Source organism: Bos indicus x Bos taurus, chromosome 18 (assembly GCF_003369695.1).
Source record: "Bos indicus x Bos taurus breed Angus x Brahman F1 hybrid chromosome 18, Bos_hybrid_MaternalHap_v2.0, whole genome shotgun sequence".
NCBI classification, from domain to species: domain Eukaryota; kingdom Metazoa; phylum Chordata; class Mammalia; order Artiodactyla; family Bovidae; genus Bos; species Bos indicus x Bos taurus.
In genome coordinates, this window is record NC_040093.1 from 52,638,725 (window position 1) to 52,661,279 (window position 22,555).

Genomic DNA, 22,555 nt, shown 5'->3' on the forward strand with positions numbered 1-22,555 from the left:
TCTTACGGATTAAAATAGAAAAAGCTTAAAAAAAGATTAAATGTCAAGAGGGGATGACAGAGGATGGATGGCATCACCGACTTGATGGAATTGAGTTTGAGCAAGCTTTGGGGGTTGGTGATGGACAGGGAGGCCTGGTGTGCTGTAGTGCAGGGGGTCGCAAAAAGTCAGACGCAACTGAGCAACGGAACTGAACTATAAAGTCTACAGAAAAGCGAGTGCAAGTACAGACCCACACGAGTGTGGCGCATGTATTACAGTCAGCGAGCCAGTACTGACACATCTCATCACCCCTGGTGTGGCCCATCCCCTGATTCTGGATGAATGCAAACTGTATCCGCTGTTACCGAGACATGCAGTGTCTCCATGCCCTAAAAGCCCTCTCCACTCGGCCTGCTCACCCTCCCTCCCCCAGCGCCTGGCCACCGCCCAGTTTTTACTGTCTCCACCGTTCTGCCTTTCCAGAAAGTCGTGGGGTTGGACTCAGTATGAAGCCTTTTCAGACTGGCTTCTTTCACGTTGCAACACGCACTTCAGACCTCCGCGCCTTTTGTGGGCCTGAACCATACTGTGTCCTCCACTCCAACTCAGGAGTACCTTTGCTGCTTAAGTTTTGGTGATTACGAATAAATGGAAGGTCTTTTCCACATCAGAAAAACAAGAGATGGGTCTAACTTCAGATAAACGAACACTGTTAAGTGAAGTGAAAGTCGGCTCAGTCGTGTCTGACTCTTTGCGACCCCATGGACCATACAGTCCATGGAATTCTCCAGGCCAGAATTCGGGAGTGGGTAGCCTTCCCTTCTCCAGGGGATCTTCCCAACCCAGGGATTGAACCCAGGTCTCCCACATTGCAGGGGGATTCTTTACAGCTGAGCACTGTCAAGCCAGGGTTCTACTGAACTTCCTTGCACTGGCTGCCTTCTCAGTTGGAGGCACCAAGAAAACCCTCCAGGGCACTCAGGTCAGGAACCACAGCCACAGCGTCCAGGGACACCATCCGCTGACATCTGCTGAGCTCTTACCATCTACGGAGGGCCAGGACCTGCCATCACATCAGGGAGCTCAGAGCGGTGGGGTGACTTGTCTGAGGCCACTCAGCAGGCAGGGGTGAAGATCTGAACCTCCCTCCTCTGCTGTCCGCAGAGCTGGAAGGGGCTGTGGGGAAGAGGGGCCGGCCCACCCCCGGCACCACCAGCTGACGCGTGCACCTCTGGGGCGAGTCTAAGGAGCGGCTGGTCTGTAGACCCCAGTCAGCGGTCCCTTCCCTGAGCTTGCTTCTCTCTGGGCTGCACTCCCTGGGGAGAGCCCCTCTGCTCGCCTGTCAGTCACTCTGACCTCCCAGGGAGGGCGGGGCTTCTGACCTCCCTGCAAAGTGCTCACAGCGGGCCCCAGGGAGCCACGAGGGAGACACTGCCCATTTTACAGACAGAAAAACTGAGGCGTGATGAGGTTAAGGCTCTTGCCCAGAGTCCAGATGGAAGCGGCTCAGCTTAGGACCCCTGCCACATGTGCCGGATTCTCAGGCCTGCGACCTTTCTCCACTGCCCACCGGGAAACTCTGAGAGCGGTCTGCATCGAAGTACACAGCCTCCAGCTCCCCCCACACCAGGCCCCCTGGCCCAGCGGTCCTCACTCAGGGTGGCAGGACGACTCACCCCATAGGAGGTCCCTGTAGGATGCAGCTCTGCGCCCGGCATTAAGGTGCTGGCCCCGGGCGGCGGGAGGGCCCCGGGCTTCGCTCAGCAGCAGCAGTTGCTGCTTCTGACCCAGTCATGTCAAGTCAGCCTCCTCTCTAGGGGCAACGGTTTCAAGGCACAGGCTGGGGAGAGCTGGGCATCCCTCCCGTAGCCCCACCTCCTCTCGGGCCTCAGTGAGCAGGGACCACCCCTGCCCACCTCTCCTGCCCCTCCCCCTGGGCCTGAACAGGGGAGACAGGAATAGAAGGCAGGGCTCCCAATCCCGCCACCCAGGAAGCCTCCTTCTGGGCCCATGCCTCCCTCTCTGGTCACCCAGGGGATATCATGATTCAATTGCAGAGGCTGGCAGGGCTGGCCTCTTAGAAGTGAGGGGTTCATGGAAGCAATTGTGAGGTGTGGCAGCGGGGGCCATTGGGCAGGAGTGGGAGGAGGAAGCAAGGGAGCCCCCTCCTCGGGGAGGGCCCTTCACCAGAGTGGCTGGAAGTCAGGCAGGTCTGAGCACAGATCCTGGAAGGATGACCCGACCTGGGCCTCTATCTGCAAAATGGGGGTAAAATTATTTCCCCTCAGGCTAAAGAAAGGGGGGAGGAGAGAGGAGCTGGAGCCAGACCGACACTCAATGCCTCCAGAGCTGCCCTGAGACACCTGACATGGCTGTGACTCTGTGTCCCCTTCTGTGGAGGTGACAGCAACAGTGTCCACCTTGTGGGACACTCAAGGGGAGAAAGTGGATTTGTACTTGCAAAGCGCCTCAAGATGGTGCGTGGCAGGTTCTGCATTAAGTACATCACATCAGAAGCCACGATTGTCTAGCACGTGACCAGGCAGAGGCCTTGGGGGCTGTGAAGGACAGTGGTGGCCGTGGCTGCTCTGGGCTGGGGTCTCCAACAGCATCCACAACCTTGATGAAATGCAGATTCTCGGGCTCCCCTGGGCCCCTCAAAGCAGAAACTGTGGGGGTGGGCAGACCACCAGGGCTATAACACCCTCTGGGTTTCTCAGCACTTGAGGTCAAGATCCCGGGTTGTCCTGTTAGAACCCCTGCAGGACCTTAAACTAATGACCGATGCCCCATCCACCCAGAGACGCTGATTCAGTGGTCAGAGGCAAGGCCTGAGCAGAGGTGGGTTTTAAAAAACTCAAGGGGGACTTCCCTAGAGGTCCAGTGGCCAGAACTCCACATTCCCAATGCAAGGGGCCTGGGTTCGATCCCTGGTCAGGGAACTAGATCCCACATGCCGCAATGAAGATGGTGCTATGACTGAGACTCAGAGCCGCCAAATAAATAAATAACCATTAAAAAAAAAAAAAAAAAAAAGCTGGCGTGTGATTCTTATTTCAGGACCAATAACTGTTTTCTTTGTTACGTTTTTTGAGGACCAAGATTTTGCTGAAGAGCTGCCAGAGGTCAAGCTCCCAGCTTCCCCCGAGGCCGCAGCCTCTGTTTCACACTTTCTGGGGAGCCCTGCCGGTTCTTCTCAGGGACAAGTGCTACACACACACACCAGACACCCCAGGACCATGGCCTGGGCCCAGGCTGCAGGCTGAGCACCCGGGGAAGGATGGAGGATTGGGGCTCAGGCAGGTCAGATCCCTCTGGGATGTGACTCGAGTTCTGAGCCATTGTCACAGGAAAACAGCCAAGCCCACCACCAAAAGCAGGGGCTCCCACACCCCCGCCAGCCTGGGCCCTAGTGTGCAGGGCTTTTTCCAAAGCCCTCAAACGTGGAGAACAGGCTTGCTGGTCACGCTCAGTGTGAGAGCCTCCCCAGGGTCCCTCCCTGTCCCCTCCCCAGCTTCCTGTGGCTTGGGGACAGCCCCTCCTCTAAATGACAGGTTATCCCAACCCATAACCACCAGACATCTTCCGAGTGCCAGGGGCTGAGGGTATAGAGAACAAAGAACTTCACGGACCTGAGATTTAGGGGGACAGATTTAGAGACACTAGGTGAACCGCACCCTGAAGAAAGCTAGAGCAGGGCAGCGGGGGTTGGGGGTGGCGGGGAGGAACATGGGTGCAGCCACCTGCAGGGGGCGACACTGAGCGTTCTCCATGCTCGGCACAGACCGTGTGCTCAAGAAATGATTTTCTCCAAACACAGACTTCACCATGTCCAGGAACAGATTTTCAGGTTTGGGTGAGGGGTGGGGGGCTTCGTAAAGATGTCTCAGCTCCCAGGAAAGTCTTTTAAAAAGAAGCTGAAATGTAAAAGGGTTCAGACTCTGTGGAAAACAGTCTGGCAGTTTCTCTTAAGCGGAGAGGTCCAGCCTGACCCAGCAATTTCATTCCTGGCTTGATACCCAAGAATGAAATGAATAAAACACACGTCGACACACAAACCTGTACAAGAACGTTCACACAGCAGTACTGTGTGAGACAACCCGGAGCTCCCTCACTGGACGACTGGATAAACTGAATGTGGTCCTTCCACACGCTGGAATATTACCCAGTCTTAATACCCACGTGGCCTGTAGTCAAGCTCTGACATGGATGGACCTCGCAAACGGTACAGGGAGAGAAAGAAGCCAGACAGCACAGGGTTCCAGCTCCATGAATTGTCCACGGTGGACAGATCTGCAGAGACAGAGAGCAGACTCCTGGTTGCCGGGGGCTAGGGGATGAGCAGGGGGTGATGACAGCTGTGCACAGGGCTTCTTTTGGAGGTGATGAAAATGCTCTAAAATTGCCTGGTGATGGCTACACAACTCCAAATATACTAGAGGTCACGCGATCACACGCCTTAAATGGGGGAACTGTATGTTGTATGAACTGTAGCTCAAACTATAAAAAACAGAGCCTCGTTCCGCAGAGCCTCTGCAGTCTGAGCAGGGTGGGCCCCGGGCGGGGGGAGCTGGCCCCGCCCTTCCTCTGCCTTGGGGAGGGCCCTGGGGGTCTCTGTACATCCCCCCACCACCACTGACAGGCATCACAGCTACCCTGACCACCCCAGTGGGGACATGACCACTTCCTGTCAAGGCCAGGAAAAAACCCTCTGATTCCTGGGTTCCATGGGGGCTCCCACAGATGAAGACTCCCAGAAAGCCTGCTCTGCAGCCCAGGGGGGCCCCACAGCTGAGGAGTATTTCCAAGCGGTGCCCTGAGCTCCCACAGAACACCCCCAAACCCAGAGGCCCTGGCAGCAAGTGGTGTGGAGAAGGCTCCAGTCAGGACTTCCCACGGGACACGGAGGTGGGCTCTCTGATTTCAGGTCATACATCTGCTCCCGAGGTGGGGGGGTGCTGGGGCAGGGACCCCCCACCCCAGGATCGGTGGGCTCCCAGGGGGAGGGAGGCATTGGGGATTGTGGGGGAAGAAACTGTATCCTTATTTCACTGGCAGCAAACTGTGGTGGTGGTCGCCAAACCCGGGACTCTGTCACCCCCGGAAATGGCAGGTCCAGTGTGGGTGGCTGCAAACACCCTGGAAGAGCGTTACACCCAGGCCCGCCGGCCGGAGAGCTGAACACAAGGCTCACACGCCCACCATGCCGGATGCTGGGCCTGGGCCCGGGACACGCGGCACCACCGCCCTGAACCCGCCCCGTGGACCCCAAGGGCAGAGGGAGGGGCAGGAGAGGCCCACATGGTGTCCACGGGCCAGCAGACCCCCCACCTCCACCGCCCCTCCAACTCAACGCCCAAGGGGCCTGGGGACCTTCTGGAGAGGCAAGGGCGCTGGGAGGACCCAGGAGCCCCCAGCGCTGCCCCCTGCAGCCTGACTGGCCCAGGCTCAGAATCACCCCCGATGACCCTCAGGCAGCTTGCTGGGCAGGGGTCCAGGCCTGGGGTTCTCCTACAGGATAGCCCAGGGAGCGGCTCCGGGCAGAAAGAGGGGGTGTCCCAGGTCGGGGGGTTCTGCTCCACAGGTGGGTGAGGCGGCCCTGAGTTTTCACCCCAGGACTTTGGACCAAACTGACAGCAACTCAAGTGGGATCAGGCCGTGGGCTGCTTGGGGGATGGGGACCCAGTTGTACCGAGGGCCCCTCACTGTCCAGAGAAGGGGACGCAGGGCTGAATACTGAGGCAGGTGCCTGCCTGGGACACGGGAGCAGCCTGGCCGCCGGCAGTGGGACAGACCACCCACCCCCGATCGCCCCCGGCCCTGCTCAGGCTGCTCTGAGCTTCAAGACAGCCGGCCTCAGGGGACAGCTGCTGGGGCTTTACGGGAAGGTGCGTGGGAGGGGCTGGGTGCTGGGCTTCTGAACAAGGGGGGACTGAGAAATAACATGTGTGCCCTTGGAGGGGCGGAAGGGCTCATTCTCCCTTGCCGCCCCCGCAGCCCGCCCCCAACTCCCTGGCTCTTCCCCCTGAACCCTACCTCTCTGCCCTCCATCTCTCTCTGCCCTTCCTGTCTCTCCTTCCTTCTGTCTCTCTCCCCTGCTCTCCTCCCTTCCTCTCTCCTGTCTCTCCACTAATACAGTCACTAACACGGCAGCCTCCAGCCCCAAGAAAACCCTGACTTCTGCTGGGGACTCAATTCATTTCCTCCACGTTTGGGCCCGGCCCTGTGGACACAGCCGCTCAGGCCCCCACGCAGGATGCGCGGGTCCCCAGTCTGTCTGGGCAGCGCGGGATGCTGGGAGAATCCGGCCCGGCTGTGGACTAGGACCTTGGGCCCCAGCGGGTTACCTCCTGGCTCGTTTCTCCTGACCATCGAGTTGATTCTGTGCAGACAGAAGGGTCAGGCCATGGTCCCCATGCACCGGGCGGGGGGTCTGGCCCCCAGGCACGGCCCGTTGTGCCCAGCCAGACATAGCCACACTGGTCCCCCACCCCTCATCCGTACTTCCCGGGGCTGCCTTGTTCTCTCTGCCTCTGGGGGTGATTAAACATCTCCTCCTTGTGCACCTCTGACACCTGCCTCTCTCCTGAAACTCTCAGGTCTCTGTGGAAAAGCGCTGCCCTAGAAGGTGTTCCCAGATGCCCAGACATCTGCCGGTCCTGTCCAGGATTCGCTGACACAGGTCCCCAGCCTGTGCAAACGCACACCCTGCCCTGGGGCTCTCGGACCCCTCTCTCCCCCAGGCCTAGCTCACTGCCCAGTACAGTCAGTGCTCAGTAAATACCTGCGTGGGTCCCCGCTTCCCCACAGACACCACTGCCGTTCTCTCTTGGCTGGTAACACAGAGCCTAAATGGAACCCATCACAGCCACCTCACTGAGGTAGACAGGACCGCCTGGCCCCTTAGCTGGTGTGCTGAGGTCCCAATGTTTACTGAGCCCCTGCTGTGTGCCTGGCACTGTGCTAGGAATTCGGGCCAAGAGAAAGGCACCCACAATGTATTTCAAGGAATCTGTCACCCAAGGGGGCGGCAGCATGCCAGTGGGCACCCTGGGGGTGGCTAAGAGTCAGGTGCTTCAGTTTAAGTCACTGTGGTATCTACAATACATAAAAAAAGCTTTAGAACCGAATAATATAAAGACAAATAACCCCATCTTAAAGTGGGCAAGGATCTGGACAGACATTTCTCTGAAGTCTCACAAATGGCCAAGAAGCACGTGAAAGGATGTCCACCTTCACTGGTTATCAAGGAAACACAAATCAAAACCACAGTGAGACACCACTTCACACCCACCAGGATGGCCATAATCAAAAAGACAGACGTAACAGGTGTTCGAGAGGATGTGGAGGGATTGGAACCCTCAGACGCCTGCTGATGGGACTGCAAAAACCGCGCAGCTGCTTTGGAAGAGTCCCCCAGCTCCTCAAAAGGTGAAACACGGCTACCATCAGACCTCGCAGTTCCACTTGTTGGTATTTACCCAAGAGAACGGAAAACATTTCCACATGAAACTGTGTCCACAAATGTTCACAGCAGCAATATTCACAGCAGTCCAAGGGTGGAACCAATACAAACGTCCATCGACGGATGGATGGATAAACAAACCGAGGTCTATCCATATAGACTGCTATTCAGTCTTAAAAAGGAAAGAAGCGGCTTCCCTGGTGGCTCAGTGGTAAAGAATCCACTTGCCAATGGAGGAGACGCGAGTTTAATCCCTGATCCCACATGCTGTGCAGCTGAGCCCGTGCTTTAGAGCCCATGGGCTGCGACTACTGAAGCCCACATGCCTAGAGCCCGTGCTCTGCAACGAGAGAAGCCATCCCAATGAGAAACCCGTGGAGCACAGCTAGGAGTAGCCGCTGCTCACCATAACTAGAGGAAAGCCCACGTAGCAGTGAAGACCCAGCACAGCCAAAAATAAAATTAAAAAAAATTTTAAACCAAAAAAAAAGGAATGAACTTCTGATACATGGCATGTGGATGGACCTGGGTGCTGAGTGAAATAAGCCAAACCCAGAAAACCACATGCAGAGTGTAGGATTCCATCCACATGAGATGTCTGGAACAGGCAGGTCCACAGACAGCAGAACAGGGCTTGTCAAGGGCTGGGGGGCGGGGGGCAGTGGGGAGTCACTGCTTAATGCAGAACAGGGTTTCTTTTGTGGGTGATAAAAATGTTCTAGAATTAGGCGGTGGTGACAGCTGCACAACCTTGTGAACGTTCTAAAGAGCACCGAGTTATGCACTTTAAAAAAGTGGATTTTATGTAAATTATATCTCAATAAACAGTACGATTTGTCTTCTCTCAGGGCGCAGGTGTGACCTGGGACCACCTATGGGATATAATAGGATAAGTGGGGAGGATGTGAAGCACAGAATGGGGGCTACCATCCACCCTTGGGGTTTGTGAAGGATCCACAACAGCAGTAATAGCAGCTTATTCATGGAGCATCTGTGGGTACCAGGTGCGAGCTTGGAAATCGTCGCCTGAGCTCATGGACCTTCAGGAAGGCCCACGCAGGCTTGTAACCAGTGGCCTGTGGTCTGAACTCAGCCCTGTGCTCTGTGATTCCATGGCTTCTGGAACCCAGCTCTCCCTCATGACTTGGGCAGGTCACTCTATCCTCTGTCCCTGCTTTCCTGGTCTGTAAATGGGCACACTATGTGGGAGTGATCAGATGGCCTAATGGAGGAAAGTGGTGGCCATGTGGACGGGACAAGCGAGGACCGAGTCCCTGGCCCGCCTCTGTCCTGCTGCCCCCTCGGTCTGTCTTCACCCCCCACCCTCCTCCTCCTCCTCCTCCTCCAATTCTGAGTCCTAGGGCCCCTCTGGGAAGACGCCTCCCCTGGCTTTCAGCATCACCTCCCACAGGACGATGTCCCCTGAGACCCAGACTCACAACCCTCACCACACCCTGTCCTCCTCCGACCCCACATCCACTCCTCCCCGGGGTCCCCTCAGCCCCCAGTTCCTGGGCACTGTCTGCACTCCACCCCCCTGCTCTGCCCACTTCCAAATCCTCAGGCCTCTGGTTCTCCCCTGTGCACTGTACCCACCCAGACCCAGACCATCATCCCCTCCCTCCTGGACACCTGCACCCCTCCTGGGAGCCCCCAGCTTCCTCTCTAGCCCCTCCTTTTCCTTCCCCACCCAGCAGCCAGAGTGATCATCCAAACACAGCCAGACAGCTGCTGCACGGCCCAGCAAGCGCACACCTGGGCATTTATCCCAGAGAAATGGAGGCTTAGGTTTGCACAAAGCCTCTGCATGGAAGACTGCAGCGGTGGTATTCATAGCAGCCCCCCGTGGGAACACCCCAGACGCCCCTCAACAGGGACAGGGCGCCTCTCCATTCATGGAGAAGCACAGTGGGCAGTGAAAGGAACCAGCTGTTGGTGCGAACAATGGCCTGGATGGTCTCCAGGGAACCACAGCGAGCGACAAAGGCAGCTCCCAAGGGCTCCATCTGTAGAATATTCTTGAAATGAGAAATGACAGAAATGGAGAGCAGGTCTATGGTCCCAGAGGCCGAGGAGACCGGTACGGGGGGAGCGGGGAGGAGGGACGGATGTGGCCCTAAAGGAAGACGGAGGGTCCGGGTGGTGACGAGATACTCTGTCTGAGATAGTACCCAGGCTGGCATTCGGACTGTAACGCTGTACTAGAGTTTTGCAAAATGTTACCACTGGGGGCATGTGGTGGAAGGTTCAGGGGATGTCCCTGTATCATTCTCACAAGTGCGTGTGAATCTACAATTATCTGGAAACAAACATTTAATTACGAAAGCACAAACACCAGATCGCACGCTGCCCTGCTTAAATCGTTCAGAGCCCTTCCCTGGCCTCTGGACAAAATCCAGCATCCTTCCCGCAGCCCGGAAGCTGAGCCCGGACACTGTTCCCCTCTGCCCCCTCTGCTGCAGACCAAGCCCTGCCTCCGGCCTTTGCACGTGCTGTCCTCCCCGCCAGCACCTTCTCTCGCTCTCCACAGGGCTGCCCTCTCACATTGCCAGCTCCCTGCTAAGGGGTCATTCATTCACCATCCAACCATGGTCCCCCGAGGTCCCCCTGCTGCAGGCGCTGTGGCTGGACTGGGGGTCACAGTCAGGACCACAGATGGGCCTCTGCCCTTCTGGAGCTTCCCGTCCAAGGAGAGAAGATGCCACAGGAGCCAGTGCACAAGCACGGGTACACAGGGAGGGCCCAGGGGCACCGAGGGGCCAGCGGTGGGGAGGGGGTGCCACCCCTGCAAAGCCACAAACCACCCTCACTGTCCTCACCAAAGTGCATTTCGACTGCTGCTTTTTATCTCAGAGCGACCCACGAGCAGCCAGGTCTCCAAACTCACCAGTAACAACCCAATGCTTGGGGGCAGGGCCCCGAAACGCACACGCATTGGCTGAACATCTCCAGGTAGGCAGTGGGGCCCCAGCTCATGCCCCAACTTTCCTCCTACAACCAGTCTCCGAGAAAGCCTGTGTGGCTTGTAACAGCGGCCGGGCACGTAGGGTCTCACCTGGCACTCCTGGCAGGGCCCCCCCAAGCCCCCTTAGTCCCTGAAACCCTCCCACTGAAAACCCCTCCAGGACTTCCCACAGTGCAGGTGCTGCCCGGCCCACATGGAAACACCTCCTGTCCCCATTAGCCGTCCTCAGCCCCGATGCAAAGACCCGCTGGGGTGGGGATCAGGTCTTCTCAGCACGGTCCTCACGACCACCCGCATCAGGCAGCCCCCCTGCAGGCCCCCGTGCTCTCCTCTGGGAGCCCGTCCAGGCGGCCCTGGTCAGACCACAGGCAGTTCAGTCCCTGTTTCAGCATTTCCCATCTCCCCTGCCTCCCTGAGCCTCGGGCCACCCCCCATCTGTAAAATGGAGGGGTCATGCTTATCTCACAGGAGGACCACAGGGAAGAAGCCTGGGCAGGGACTTCCCTGGTGGCTCAGTGGTTAAGAATCCGCACTTCCAATGCGGGGTTCAATCCCTGGTCGGGGAACTAAGATCCTACGTGCTAAGGGGCAACTAAGCCTGCGCGCCTCAACTACTGAGCCCGCACCGCAATGAAGAGCCCACACGCAGCAGGGAAGATCCAGCACAGCCAAAACTTTTATAAAAAGGAAGAAGGAGTCTGGCTCACCCCCAGCTCAAAAGGCCAGACACTCACCAGGCATGGGAGTGAGGGTAGCTGACAGAGGGCAGCTGCGGGGAGCAGGGTGGGAGTAAGGTCAGGGCATCAGAGGCTGGCTGCAAGCGTGGGCCCTGGAGTCCTCCAGGAGAAGCCTCGGGCTGTGGGTCTTTGGAGTGGAGCATCCTGAGAAGGAAGGAGGGATGGAGTGGCAGGGGAGGCCCAGTGCCCACTCCTGCCCTATGCCTCGGACTCAGACCCGTAGGAGTCTGCAGGTCCTCTGTCCACTTCCCACTGGCTGTGAAACCTCGGCTGTGAAATCTACGGACACCCATGGAGAATGGCGGGGTTCTCATTTGGGGTCTACGGAGAAGCCTCAGGGGGTCTGAAACCCCCAGAGGTGCCCACAAAATGTCACAGGACTTGCCTGCCCCTGGGAGAGGGCCAGAGTTCTCGGGGCCTGGGAGAACCCACGTGTTTACAAATGTGGACGAAGGCCCACTGGAGGTCCAGGCTCAAAAGATGGTGTCACCCTCTCCGGCCTCTGCTTCACAGTGAGATATGGGCTCCTCTGGCCCCAGCTTCCTCAGCTGTAAGGAAGGGGAGATGAAATGATGGCTCCACTGGGGAACACCATCGCTTGGGACTGTGGGCGGCTCTGGGCCAGCTGAGCCCAACACCCAACAGTCATGCAACCTCCTAAAGCCACGGAAACTGCACACTTCACCTTCTCATCCCCTAAATGAGACCCCATGCCTTACCCCAAGGGCTTCCCTGGTGGCTCAATGGTAAAGAATCCACCTTCAGTACAGAAGACTTGGGTTTGATCCTTGGGTTAGGAAGATCCCCTGGAGAAGGAAATGGAAGTATTCCTGCCTGAGGGAATCCCATGGATAGAGGAGCCTGGTGGGCTACAGTTCATGGGGTTGAAAAAAATCGGGCATGACTGAAGCAACTGAGCATGCACACCTTACCTCAAACCACTGATTTAAGGACTACAATTGATGCTTGCAAACTGTGGTACTAGAGAAGACTGTTGAGAGTCCCTTGGACTGCAAGGAGATCAAATAAGTCAATCCTAAAGGAAACCAACCCCAAATATTCATTGGAAGGAATGATGCCAAAGCTGAAGCTCCAATATTTGGCCACCTGATGTGAAGAGCCAACTCACTGGAAAAGACCCTGATGCTGGGAAAGACTGAGAGAAGGAGGGCAAGGGGGTGACAGAGGATGAGATGGTTGGATGGCATCACCAACTCAATCGACATGAGTTTGAGCAAACTCTGAGAGACAGTGAAGGACAGGGAAGCCTGGCGTGCTGCAGTCCATGGGGCTGCAAAGAGTCGGACGTGAGCTAGCGACTGAACAAGCAGCAAAGGACTAAAAGAAATAACACTTGTGGTAAGTGCACAGCTCAGCCCCTGGAACAAAGTGGATGTGAAGACAGTGAGTACCTTTCTTCCAAAGGAATCTCCTGGCTTCAGGATTCCAGTTAGCACGTATTCACCTTGGAGCTCTTTCAAACCAAAACTGGTATGACATTGCAGTGGGTTGAAAAATGTCCCCTAAAAGAGATGTCCAAGTCCTAAACCCTGATACCTGGGAATGTGCCCTTATTTAAACATCTTAATTTATTTTGGGCTGGGCCAGGTGGCATGTGGGATATCAGTTCCCCAACTAGGGCTCAAACCCATACCCTCTGCAGTGGAAGCATGGAGGCTTAGCCACTGGACCGTCAGGGACATCCCCTGTGTGCTCTTATTTAGAAAAAGGGTCTCTGCAGATGCAGCGAACATAAAGTCCTTGAGATGAGATCATCCTGGACTTTGGCTGAGCCCTAAATCTAATGAGAGGCATCCTTTCAAGAAACAAAGGGGAGACACAGAGAAGGAGGCTGCTGGTGATGGGGCAGAAGTGAAACATCGCTTACCCTCATGGATGTGGTGCTGGGGAATGCTAGTCTATTTCATTGTCGTGAGCCATGTGACCCGGAGTTTAAAACACTGTCCAGAGCGGTGACTCTCAGCCCTGCCTCCTTTGTCACACACCCAAGCCGGATGCCACCATCCGAGATCCTGGCTGGAGAGGTGCCGCATGGAGCCCAGACACGTCCCTCCCTCAAACCATCCTAGTGATCCCAACGTGTGGCTGAGGCTGCTCTGGACGCAAGGCCATTGACCAAACCACACATAAGAATCACCTGGGCAGCTTGAAAAAGGACTCAAATACCCAGGCCACACCCAGATCACCCCGTCAGCATCTCTGGGTGGGGCCAGGCACCACGTATTTTTCATAGTGCCCAGATGACTCTGCATGCAGCCAAGGTAGGAGCTTGAATGGAGCTGCCCACATGTGAACCTCCTGGGCATCTTGCAAGCACGACGATTCTGATCCTGCAGGTCTATGGGAGGCCTGCATTTCTAACAGTCTCCCCGGACACCATCCTTGGTGGAGCTACTGTGTGGCTGGGGATGAGAAGGGCTGCCTAGCACCGTGGTTCTAGAGGTGGGGTCCTCGGACCAGTAGCATTAGCGTCAACTGAAACTTGTAAGAAATGTAAATTCCTGGGGGTACCTCTCAGACCCAGGAGGTCAGCAACCTATCTTAACACACCTCCCAGGCGACTCACACACAGTCAGGTGGAGGACACCCTGGCCTGGGGTAAGAGACAGTGACAGGCCAGCACCAGCAGCAAGACTGACCCCTGATTCAACCGGAGGTCTCCAAAAGCACCAGGGAGCCCTCCCTGTGTCCGAATCAATAACTTTGACATTCCTGGGAATTCGTGAGATGACACATATGGAAAAAATTGCTGTGGTAGCTCAAATGGCAAAGAATCTGCCTGCAATGCAGGAGATCCCTGGGTCGGAAAGATCCCCTGGAGAAGGGAATGGCTGCCCACTCCAGTATTCTTGCCTAGAGAATCCCAAGGACAGAGGAGCCCGGCGGGCTACAGGCCATGGGATCACAAAGAGTCGGACACGACTGAAGTGACGAACACTTTCATCATGGAGATGAGAAAACCGACGCTGAGGACAAGCCTCCTTCAAGGCCAGCAACTTCAGTCCTGGTGTAACGACCGCACTACCCCCCGCCATTCAGACTCGGCTCAGGTGCCCCTCTGAGGATGCCTCTGGGGCTCACTTAAGGACGGACATGGCTCTCCCTTCCCTTCACAGAACCCTCACCTGTGGAATCTCCTTTTGAGATGCCGAAGTCTGGCATGAGAAACTCCTAATTATTTTACATATTATAGTTTTGTACCCAGACTACATATTTTTCGGTAAAAGTCACGTCATGCTGTTTCTCGTGTTTTAGATTTTATTTGCTTATTTCTTTTCCAACAGCCTACATTACTTCAAACTATGTACTGTATACATAGTGCTATGGACTATGCTTGTGTACCCCCAGAACCGTACGGGCTTTGGGAGGTGATGAGGTCATGAGGATGGGGCCCACCATCATGGGACTGGTGCCCTTATGAAGGAGACCCCACAGAACTCCTCTGTCCTCCCCCCATGTGAGGACACAGAGAAGCCAGCGGTCTGCAACCCAGAAGGTCCTCACCAAACACTGAATCTGCCAGCGCCCTGATCTGGGACTTCTCAGCCTCCAGAAGCATGAGAAACGAATGCTGTTGTTTATAACCTCCCCATCCCCCACCTGGTCTATGGTTTTCCGCTGCAGCAGCCCAATGGGACAAAGACACAGAGTCAGGCGCAGCAGATACTGCCAGGTGGACCCACTGAAAATGAGGTTTTAATCTTTACGCTGTGAGCATAGTAGGAACTTGGTAAATGCTCCATTATTGAACGAATCAAGCTGAGGAAAAGGGACCATTAGAAAGTGGACAGATGAAAGGGTACTTATTTTTCTGCTTGTGTTTCCTAGCACTTAAAAAAATATTTATTTATTTGGCTGCACTGGGTCTCAGTTGCAGCACACAAGCTCTCTGTTGTGCCGTGCAGGCTTCTTTGGTTGTGGCACACAGGCTCCAGAGTGCGTGAGCTCAGTAGTTGCAGCACATGGACTTCCTTGCCCCATGGCACATGGGATCTTATTTCTCCAACCAGGGTCCAGGCTTTCCTGGACCACCAGAAAAGTCCCTTGCCTAGCACTTTACAATGAATGCTGTTCATTAGACAGTATTCCAACAATGTCTCCTGGCCATGACTGCCTCACAGCATTAGAACATCTTCTCTATTATTCACTGTATTCAACACCATCCATCTTACTCATGGAAAACGCTGGCAGGTCTATGAGCAACAACAGAGCTGATAACAAAACAAAACCAATCAGGGAATTTTAACAGTGATGCTTTAGAGGGTTTTTAAATTTCCCTTTAACTGTCTACATCCAGTTCTAAGCTCTTGCAACAGGATGGATGTGTGAAATGATGACAGTGAATGAAATTACCAAATACTGCTTCCTTTGCCCAATGGATTCATCCCACACATATTTACTGAGTGACCACTGTATGTGGGCACTACTTTAGTGACGGGACACACAGCCCTTCCTGCACGACTCTTATGCTCCACACTGGTGCTGTACAAGACGACTTTCTGCGATGACAGAAATGTTCTGTCTCTGCACTGTCCAAGGTGGTGGCCTCAAGTCACAAGCAGCATTTAAGCGTGTGGAATGCAGCTAGCATGGCAGAGGCACTGAGTTTCTAAATTTCATTTAATTGCAATTAATTCAAATTTAAATTCAAATGGCCACATGCAGATTGGGCAGAATTGCTTCAGATGACTAATCCATTGATGCTGATTTAAACAGAACGGAGGCAAGACCATCTTTCATTGTCTGCAACAGACAAAATCCTTCCTTTGCTGCCGTGTGTGCACTTCCTGGTGTGCACGTTTTCTCTTTATTTGGCCGTGCCACGTGGCATGTGGGGTCTTAGTTCCCTGACCAGGGATTGAACCCACACTCTCTGCAGTGAAAGCTCAGAGTCTTAGCCACTGGATGACCAGGGAAGCCCCTGGTGTGCACTTGTAACCCTTGTACACCCCATGGGAACTGAACACACACAACCCAAGGCAGAAGTAAACCTCAGGTTTGATTTGCATGAGTTCTACTAAAGGACCCCATTCCAACCCTGCCCACCCTAGCTGGGAAATGCCCCCTTGGCTCACAAGGAGACACCGAGAAGGCATTCAACTGGCCAGTAGACAAGGTCTTAGTGGACGAAGTGCCCAGAGGGAATCGGAGCAAGGCAGTCTCTCCCAGCAGCTCAGGCAGAACAGGGGAGCGCTCTCCATGGTGCTGAAGGGGCCGCTCCCGTCTCTGGAACAACTGGTGAGCCGGCCCCTTGCGCTAGTCCACAGAGCCTGTTTGGCAAAGCCAGGACCCAACATAACACCACTTTCATCAACCACGTGCCCTTTCCCAAGCCAGGAAACTACAATCTGGGGAGCAGTTGATCCAAGAGGAGACGAATCACTGCAGAAAATTCAAACATCACCCGTCCTTCCAGGGCTCACAAATCTAATACTGTACTGACATTGAAGGACCTGAGGAGTGTTTTATACAGACTTATCAGCTCAGGGTTGATAGCTAGCTGTCTTTAGAGCTGTGGAGACCTGGCGGAAGATGAGGAAGAGGAAAAATGGCAGACACTCCTGGCCCTGCCCTCTTGCCACCATCACCACCTTTTCCCGGGGGCTTCCTCTCTCCACAGGCATCCTCAGAAGATGGACCCACAGTCCCCTGTCCTTGGGTTCGTTGCATGAACTGTTAGCGTCAGCGAGGGCCACTCACTAGCTACCCAGTGGATGGCTATTTTCGGAGGGTGCTGATCTTCACCAGTTCAGTTAGGCTTCCTAATATAAAGCCCGTCAAATTGCTCCAGGGCTGTGCTGGGTGAGGGGACTTTTCAGTAACACTCCTCTCTCAGCTATTACTGGCAACAAAGAACTAGTTATTTGCTTTCCCTTCTCCTTTCACCTCACGGAGCCTTCTCCCTCCCCAAAGGGGCTGAAAGACTCTCTGAAGACACACTTTCATCTCCAATTGCCTTTTGTTTCTGAAATGATTTCCTACTGGCTCAATATCCCTGTCCAAGGACCTGCTTCCTCCTAAATTAAGCATTTGGATTAAAAAAAAAAAGTTCACTTTTCACATATTCCAAGCACCAAAAGTCATTTATTTTGATAGAGGGTTTCCCCCACTTAAAGGGGGAGGGGTACTGACTGCCTAAATGTGTATTTAAAGTGGAAACAAAGCCGCAGACCCATATAAGTACCCAAGCCCTGCTCTGTGGCTGGCACCCTCTCTTTACGGGGAGTGCCGCTTCTCGGGAGGAGCGGAGGTGGGGGGACCTGGAGTACCTGGCAAGCGAACAGAGCTGGAGGGCGCACGTGGCTGTGTTTTGGGGGACAGGGTGGAAACCGTCTCCAGTGACAGGTGTACTGTGTGCGCGCACGCAGGCGCAGGGGGTCTGAATTTTGACTGTGGGCGTGTGTGATTTGTGTGGGCCGAGGGATCTGGGCCAGTGAACGGAATCTGTATGTGAGGGGGAGCGGCCGGGTGTGTGCAATGACTCACATCTTTCGGGCTGTGGGAGGGTTTTATTTGCGGGGGGTAACTTTTGGTCCAAGGGATCCTGTGCACATGGCACCCGACAGGAAATATTTACCTGTGCAGCAAAGCAGGGGTCCATCAAGCGGAGAAGAGGGCCCGGGTCGGGTATCTGGCCGTGTGCTCCTGCCTGCAACTCCTCTGCGCGCCCAGAGGAGAAGGAGGGTGTGGAGGGAGAGGAAGAACCAGCATGGAGCTTTGCACAAGGGAGTTCAGGGAGAGGTGTTCCGCACAGAAGCAAGAGCTTGGGAACCGCCGCCCTGAGTGTGACTCTAGGTGCCGCCCAGTGTGCAGCATCAAGTCACCGGGCTCCTCTGAGCCTCTGCTTCCCAAAGTGGGAAATGGGAGGAAGGAGAAAACCAAGCCCGGAAACGAACAGGGACTGAGTGCTGTGGTCATGCACACTCGCCACATGCCCGGCACACAGTAAGTGTTGAGCATGGCCGTTTATTAACATTTTCATGATCATTATCGTCATGTCTGGCTTTTGGTTCTAATAACGATCATTGTAAGTGACATTCATTGCATGTGAACTCTAACAATAAAACAGTGCTAAATAATAATGAATGCTTACTCTATTCCTGGCACTGCCATGTATACCACCTCAATTAAGCCCCACCTACTTCACAGTCGTTGCTATTGGCCCTTTGTATGGCTTCAGAAACAGAAGCTCAGAGATGTTAAGTAACTCACCCCAAGGTCACAGAGAAGAACAAAGGCACAACCGGGATTCAAGCCCAATGGGTGTCGACCCTACAGCGTGTGCTCCTGACACCCTTGTGCCCTCAGGCCTCACCATCTCTTCAGGGTCACCCGACAGACAGTGGAAGCCACTCAGCTCAGTTGAGTGAGCAATGCCGGCCTTGTGCCTGGGGGAGGATGAACCTGGAGGAGGAGGAGTTGGCAGAAGTGTCCCCAGTTGAAATGGATTCCATACCAATTCCAGCTAAATGTAGAATACATTTGCCGTTGGTGCATTATTCATGAAAATCGCCGTTTCCCCAAGTCAGCACTGGGAGCTGGGCGGCTGCCCGCCCCACATCCCCATCCCGTGTGCAGAGGAAAGCAGGGTTGGAGGCAGGACCATGAGCTCGTTAAGACTCTGCTGGCCCTCTCCAAGCATGACCCACGCTGCCCACCAGTTGACTTGGGAGCAGGCGTGGAGACCATCACTCAGTTCTGGTGGATTACGAAACATCATGTCAACTCTGCTCGCCCCGCGCACTGCTTGAGGGCAAACATTCGCAACAGCCACCCCCTTCCTAGTGAGGGGTGGGGATTGGGTTCCAGTAGCCCCAGACGTCTGGCCTGATTATTCCAGGCCACAAAGGTCAGTTCGACTTTCTGTGCTGCCTTGTCGCCAACCAAAAGGCAGCAAGTTGGCCTGGCACCCTGCATCCTCGTGCCTGCCTTGGCTGGCACACAGGTGATGGGATGTGAGTGAGGATGGGGGGGGGTCCCACCCTGGACAGACTAGGGGTTCAAACCCTCGCCTCTGCCACCAAAGGTTGGGGGCTCAGTCCTGTCCCATGGGCTCCAGGGCCTCCCTTGGCTCGGTAGGTGGTGGACATGACTCCCTCCCCTGCAACCTGTGAGACTCAAGCAAGATGATGTGGAGGAAAGCGTTTTAGGGGGTGGACACAGTGGAGCTGGTTGGTAGCCGACGGAGACCCAAGGACGTCCACCCAATGACAGCAGCGCTTCTCACAACAACACAGCCCATCCTACACCCGTGGCCCCCACAGGATCGGATCCTCTCCTCCCAGGGAAACCACCACCCTTCCCTCTAAAATGGAAGCTCCGTGAGGGCACAGATTTCCATCCAGCAGGGTCCCGAGCACCTGCTCATGGTAGGCACTTGGGAGATGTCTGATGAACAGAGGCTAGAATTCCATGGGCCACTGAAGATCTCTGGGGAAGGGGGGCCGACCACGGTGCTGGACCTCCCTCGCAGACACCCTGCCGAGTCCCACTGGGGACCGGCCCAGCCCCTCTCCTCCCAGGCTCCAGTCTCCAGGCACAGACACAGCTGGCAGAACCTCCGGAGGGAGGGATCTGCAGAGCAGCCAGACCAGAGCCGCGGGTGACGGCTGCCCTGGGCTCCCAAAGTGCCCAGCTGGGAGCGCCAGGCTGCTTGGCCGCCCACTTCAGCCACCCACATCTGCTGCCTGGGCCTTGCCGTGCCTGCACACACACACACACACACACACACACACACACACACACGCCCACAGCCTAGAACCCAAGGAGGGCTGTCTGTTCGGCCTGCCCCGGGCACCCCAGGGTCAAGGCAACTCTCCAGCCCACTCCAGGAGAACAACAACAGCACAGAACAGGCCGCCTGGGACGGGGCGCCATGGCTCTGACAGGCAGGAGCGTTATATAATTAACTGCCCCCCACGCCTCCTCCCCTCGCAGGAATAACGAACCCTGCCTCTCAGTTGCATAAGCCAAAATAATAATTACTCTCCAGCCCTCTGACACTCCTGGATGTGGCCGGGGAGCAGGTGTTTAGCACAAGCTTCAGGAGCCTCAGAGAGCGAGCAGGGGACCGCACATATGTTTGTGACTCTTGTGCCCAGCAGAAGCACACAAGTCCCCTCCAGTCCCCACTCCTTTCCCAGGCATCCGAGCCTGAAAAATTAGCCAGCCGCCAAGAGGGAGCCACTCATCAGGATAAGCTCCCAGATGGGGGAGGGGGCCTCTGGGGAGCAGGCTTGCTTGGGGTCTGGCTTCCAGGAACAGAAGTGCCCCACACCTCTCAGATGCCCCGAGGAGTGGACACTGGAGTGTCTGGGACAGCCAGGGCTCCCTGCACAGAAACCATCTTAGAGCCGCGGAGGGCGGGCAGCACGCTGGCTTCCGGCGCCGGCTCAGCCGGGAATGTGGCGGCATCTTGGAATGAAGGCACGGAGCATCCCTGAACTACCGGTGAAAATGATTCAGCCGCTGAAGGCGAGACTCCTGGGCTCACGCTAAACAGATGGGCCTCCCTGCCTCCCTCCCGCCAGCAGCCTGCTCCAACAGCGCTAGCCCCGCGTCCAACCACCTAGAAGTTTATTGCCTTGTTGTGACGGTTTGGGTGCGCGTCCCCCGCCTCTAGCCCTCCCAGCCGCTCTCTCTCCATTGGCTTGGGCTGATCAGGACTAAGAGAGGCCCGGAGGCACCGCAGGAAAAACAAGCAGCAGAGCAGGGGCCTGACTCCCAGAGGCCGACACCCAGGGAGCTGGGCCAGCAAGGGGGGGGGCCCTCTCCCAGCCCCCCTGCGCCCTTGCTGGGTCCCAGAGGAGGCCGCGGGCCCAGCCTGGCCTTTCCGGCCTGCTCTTGGACGATGCACTAACACCCGGCTCAGCTCCGAGGCTCCCGGGCCTGGCACTGCTCCCAGAAAGCCCCCAACACCCTTCCGCTGGCACAGGGGCGCTGTCCCCCACCAGGCAGTGAGGCAACCTGTAGCCAAGGCCGCTGTGGCCTCCAGGGAGCCCCAGGAAATGCCCCAGGTGCCCACGGTCCTCTGGAGGGAGAAGCTCGACTTCCCCAGAGATAAAACAGAAGAAGCGAGAGAAGAAGGTCCCTCCTCCGCCAGCCCCCGCGCGCCGGGCGCACCTACCTCCATCGGAGTAGGTCTCCGTGCCGTAGCCGTCCTGCAGCCCGTTGCTCCAGGTCCCTTCGTACTTGGCCCCGTTGCCCGTGCACTCCCGCACCCCGTAGCGCCCCTTAAATCCGTGCGTCCACTCGCCCTTGTACACCCACTTCCCCTTGCTCTCCAGGCCGATGCCGTGGCGCTTGCCCTGCGCCCAAGTGCCCTGGTACGTGTTGCCGCTGGGCCAGGTGTAGACGCCCAGTACCTCGAAGCCGTGGCTCCACGAGCCGGTGTATTCGCCTTGGCCCTTGGGGCCGGTGCAGACGCCATGGCCGTGCGCCTTGCCGTCCTCCCAGCCTCCACAGTAGGACCCTCCATCGTCAAAATTAAACCTGCCCCCACTGGACATGCATGTAACTCGGTTTGCAAATCCCGCAAACGGTGAAAAAAAAAAAAAAAAAAAAGGCGATCAACAAACCGGAGTCTTGGTTGGCTGGCTGGCTGGTTTTGTTTTGCTTTTTTTTTTTTTTTTTTTAAGGAAGAATGGAGAAAGCAAAAAACACAGCGAACAGATCCCGGGCGGCGGACGGCCGCGGCGTCGGCTTCGGAGGAATTCAAGTCAATTGGGGGCGATTATTCATTTTCGAGCTGCGCCGCGGAGCCTGACCAGCGTCTCGCGCTCCCGCTGGAGACAGGACCGGAGGGGAGGAGGGCGGGGGAGGGGAGGGGAGGGGGAGGGAGGGGGCAGGAGCAAGAGCGGCTGGTGCGAACGGCTCCACCTCAGCGGCAAGTGCCCCTCGGAGGCGAGCCCGCCGGGCTGGCCGCGCAGGCCAGGCGGGGACGGCGGCGCTCAGGCCCGGGGCGCAGTCCCCCACCTGCGGCTGCCGCGCTGCGGGCGCCCGAGGGCGGCGGCGGGGCCCGCGGGCGGCGGCGGCACGGGCGGCGGCGCGGGCGGCTGCACCATATTGGGGGCCGCGGGCCGGGCCGGGCCGGGCGGCGGCGGCAGCAGCAATGCGGCGGGTCGGGCGGCGGCGGCGGCGGCGGCGGCGTTGGTGGCGTGCGCTCTGGGCCCGGCTCGCGCGCTCGGGCCGGCGCGGCGCGCGCCCGCACCCCGCGCCCCGCCCGCGCGCGCCCCCGCACCCCGCCGCCCGCGCGCCCCCGCCCGGCCGCCCGGACCCCCGCCCCCGGCGCGCCCGCGGCCTGGAGAGGGGAGCTGGCCCGCCTGGCTGAGGGCGCGTGGCGCGGGCGGGGACTCGGGGCGCCCCACCCGCCCGGCGTCACCTCTT

General features: G+C 56.8%; 1 protein-coding gene across 1 annotated transcript in view; it reads right to left on the reverse strand.

The window, feature by feature from the left end:
• Positions 1–21,994, reverse strand: part of JPH3 (junctophilin 3) — a 76,483-nt gene extending 54,489 nt beyond the window's left edge. Inside the window, exon 1 of the mRNA XM_027513853.1 lies at positions 21,297–21,994. Within this exon, the coding sequence (XP_027369654.1) occupies positions 21,297–21,678 (382 nt within the window). The 5' untranslated portion in view covers positions 21,679–21,994. The remainder of the gene's footprint in view (positions 1–21,296) is intronic.
• Positions 21,995–22,555: the final 561 nt, after the last annotated feature.